The sequence below is a fragment of the Rutidosis leptorrhynchoides genome, chromosome 1 (genome assembly GCF_046630445.1).
Source record: "Rutidosis leptorrhynchoides isolate AG116_Rl617_1_P2 chromosome 1, CSIRO_AGI_Rlap_v1, whole genome shotgun sequence".
In the NCBI taxonomy this organism is placed as follows: Eukaryota; Viridiplantae; Streptophyta; class Magnoliopsida; order Asterales; family Asteraceae; genus Rutidosis; species Rutidosis leptorrhynchoides.
The window spans coordinates 650,500,489-650,503,243 of NC_092333.1; the positions used below are offsets into that span (position 1 = coordinate 650,500,489).

Consider the following 2,755-nt stretch of genomic DNA (forward strand, 5'->3'; position numbering starts at 1 on the left):
ATTAAACTCGAGATTACATAGGTATTTATAACCAAACATTAAACTTAACCTTCAAGGTAAACTTGATTAACAAGTTAACAAATCCTAATTGGAAACAAATCTAAATAAATTATAATTAATAATAGGAAATACTTGGTGCTTAAGTCTTGTATACATGATATGCATCTCAACACTCCCTCGCAAGTTGGAATGTGAAGATCTCGAACATCCAACTTGGCACATAAGAATTCCATCGGTAGTCTCCTCCACCTTTTTATCCATCGCTGCCTTAACAGAACTATAGACTGCGACTATCCAACCGGTAAAGGTTCCTCCTTTGGATTTTGATCAGAGACGAATACTCTGTTTTTGATTTTGATCAGAGACGAATACTCTGCTTTTTGGTTGTTTAACGGAGATGAATACTCCGTTTTTGATTCTTGATCATCAAGCTCCGGACATGAACCCAGTTTATTCTAAACCTTGTTTGGTTCGCCCGGAGTTTTCATCTTCCCGACTTGAACCCGGTCTTCTTGGACCATGTTTGGTTCGTCTAGGATATTTAGTCTCCGGACATGAAACCGGTTCGATTTGAACCTTATTTGGTTCGCCTTGGAGATTTTTTTTTTCTTGGAGTTTGGAGCCAAGTCAAGCTAGGCGGCTCATTCCCACGCCGAAATTTTCGTCTTCTTTTTTTATTTTATTATTATTATTTTTTATTATTATTTTTTTTACTTTTTTTTTTTTTTTTTTTTTTTTTTTTGAATGATCACCCATCCCAATGAGGCTCCTCGAATGTAAGTCCTGTGGTATTAGCGATTGGTTTTGTATCTATGTCTTTGGATGCTCGAATTAAGCTCATCAGGCATTCATAGTCTTCTTTGGTGAAGCCATGCAGCTGCTCAGCAGTGTTTGTTGTTTTGGTAGACGATTGATTTTTAACCTTTTAAGTCCACTAATCTGGATACCCTATAAGTTCAAAGCATCCTTCGATGGTATGACCCTTCTTTTTACAGCGAGCACACTCTTCATCACTTCGATCATCCCTTCTATTTGAAACCCAGTTATTCCCTTTTCCTTGTTTCTAACCATATGCTTGAAACGCGCTACTTTCAATGTTTGTCACACGATTCGTACCAATTTTCTTTTGTTGTTCATCCTGGTTAACCATGTGAAACGCAGTAGCAAGTGATGGCAATGGGCTAGTACTCAGAATCTGTGACCTAATATTGCTATACTCTTCGTTTAGACCCATCAAAAAATCATAGAGTTTTTCTTTATCACGCATATCGTTCAACGATTTACCAAGATTACAAGTGCAACTATTACAAGTACACAATGGTGAAGGACTTACAGATTGGATTTCATCCCAAATTCCTCTCAATTTTGTGTAGTACGCTGAGACGGTCATGTTTTCTTGATGAACGGAACTGATGGTCCTTCGTAACTCATAAGCTCTCTGGGCGTTTTCTTTGTCAAATCTTTCTTTCAAATCATCCCAGATATCACGCGCAGTTGCAGCGTATTTGACGCTGTTTCTAAGCTCCATATCCATTGAATTTACTAGCCAACCCCTCACCATAGCATTACACCGTTGCCATATAACACGATCGTTTGATCCTTCAGCGGGCATAGGTAAAGTACCATCGACAAAACAGAACTTATTCTTGGCAAACAACACATTCGTCATCTCTGCTTTCCAATCGCTATAGTTGCCATCTCGGAGAAGGTAGTCCCCGACGAAGTTCTGTCCCGGTTAATCTGACGGTGTTAGAAAGTATGGTGAAGTGATATCAATCATCTGTTTTGTGGTACCTTCGGCTTTGTCTCCTGCCATGATGGTATCGATCGATTAATGATTTATTTTGGGTTTACGATTAACAGAATGTTAATTTGTTTGAATTTTGGTGTTGGACTTTATTAATTTGTGATGATTCTGTGGTTGGTGAGGATGAATGAATTAATATGTGATGATCTCAGATTTGACGAATCAATTGTGAAAAAATAAAATAAAAAGGCAAACTCAATTAGTTGTTGGTGTGTACAGCTGGAAGGAAAAAAAGATTGGACCTTTTTGTGGGTTTTTGTTTTTGACGTCAAACAACAAGAAGAAAAGAAACAAGAATTAATTTGTTTACTTCTTGCAACTTCCGGTACATGTAACTCGAATATGAGAACGTATTACTTGTGACGGTGGTATCACGTAAACAACTTGGGGTTTTTATTGAATGGTATTTGAAGATGAGAACGTATTACTTGGATTCTCAATCGGTATGCTTTAACCGATCAAAATTTTATGGATTTGTTTTTAATATCAAGATCTTTGCTCTAGATACCATGAAGAAATTGATAAGAAGATGAATACTTCTTTTATTTTCTTATTTATTAAACTTGAGATTACATAGGTATTTATAACCAAACATTAAACTTAACCTTCAAGGTAAACTTGATTAACAAGTTAACAAATCCTAATTGGGAACAACTCTAAATAAATCATAATTAATAATAGGAAAGACTTGGTGCTTAAGTCTTGTATACGTGATATGCATCTCAACATACTTGTTAATATTCATTAGATTAGATCATGAATAGTAAACTATCCAACAATTTATTTATTTTAACTACTAAAACTTAAAAAAAAATAAAGTTAGCCACTAAGTTTGATTACGAGTTTTATTAAACTTTCCAATCTTTCATTTTGACCCTCTTACTATACTAATATTTATTAGATTAGATCATGAATAGTAAACTATCCAACAATTTATTTTAACTACTG

General features: G+C 35.3%; 1 protein-coding gene across 1 annotated transcript; it reads right to left on the minus strand.

Annotated features, from left to right (window-relative positions):
* Positions 1-1,063: 1,063 nt before the first annotated feature.
* LOC139849805 (uncharacterized) lies at positions 1,064-1,669 on the minus strand. The gene has a single exon (XM_071839429.1). It carries the CDS (start codon positions 1,667-1,669, stop codon positions 1,064-1,066), a length of 606 nt encoding a protein of 201 aa, XP_071695530.1.
* Between the last annotated feature and the right edge of the window lie 1,086 nt (positions 1,670-2,755).

Bases quoted from the DNA above. Each gene is read 5' to 3' on its own strand.
- LOC139849805 (XM_071839429.1), bottom strand. From the start codon at position 1,669: ATGACGAATGTGTTGTTTGCCAAGAATAAGTTCTGTTTTGTCGATGGT.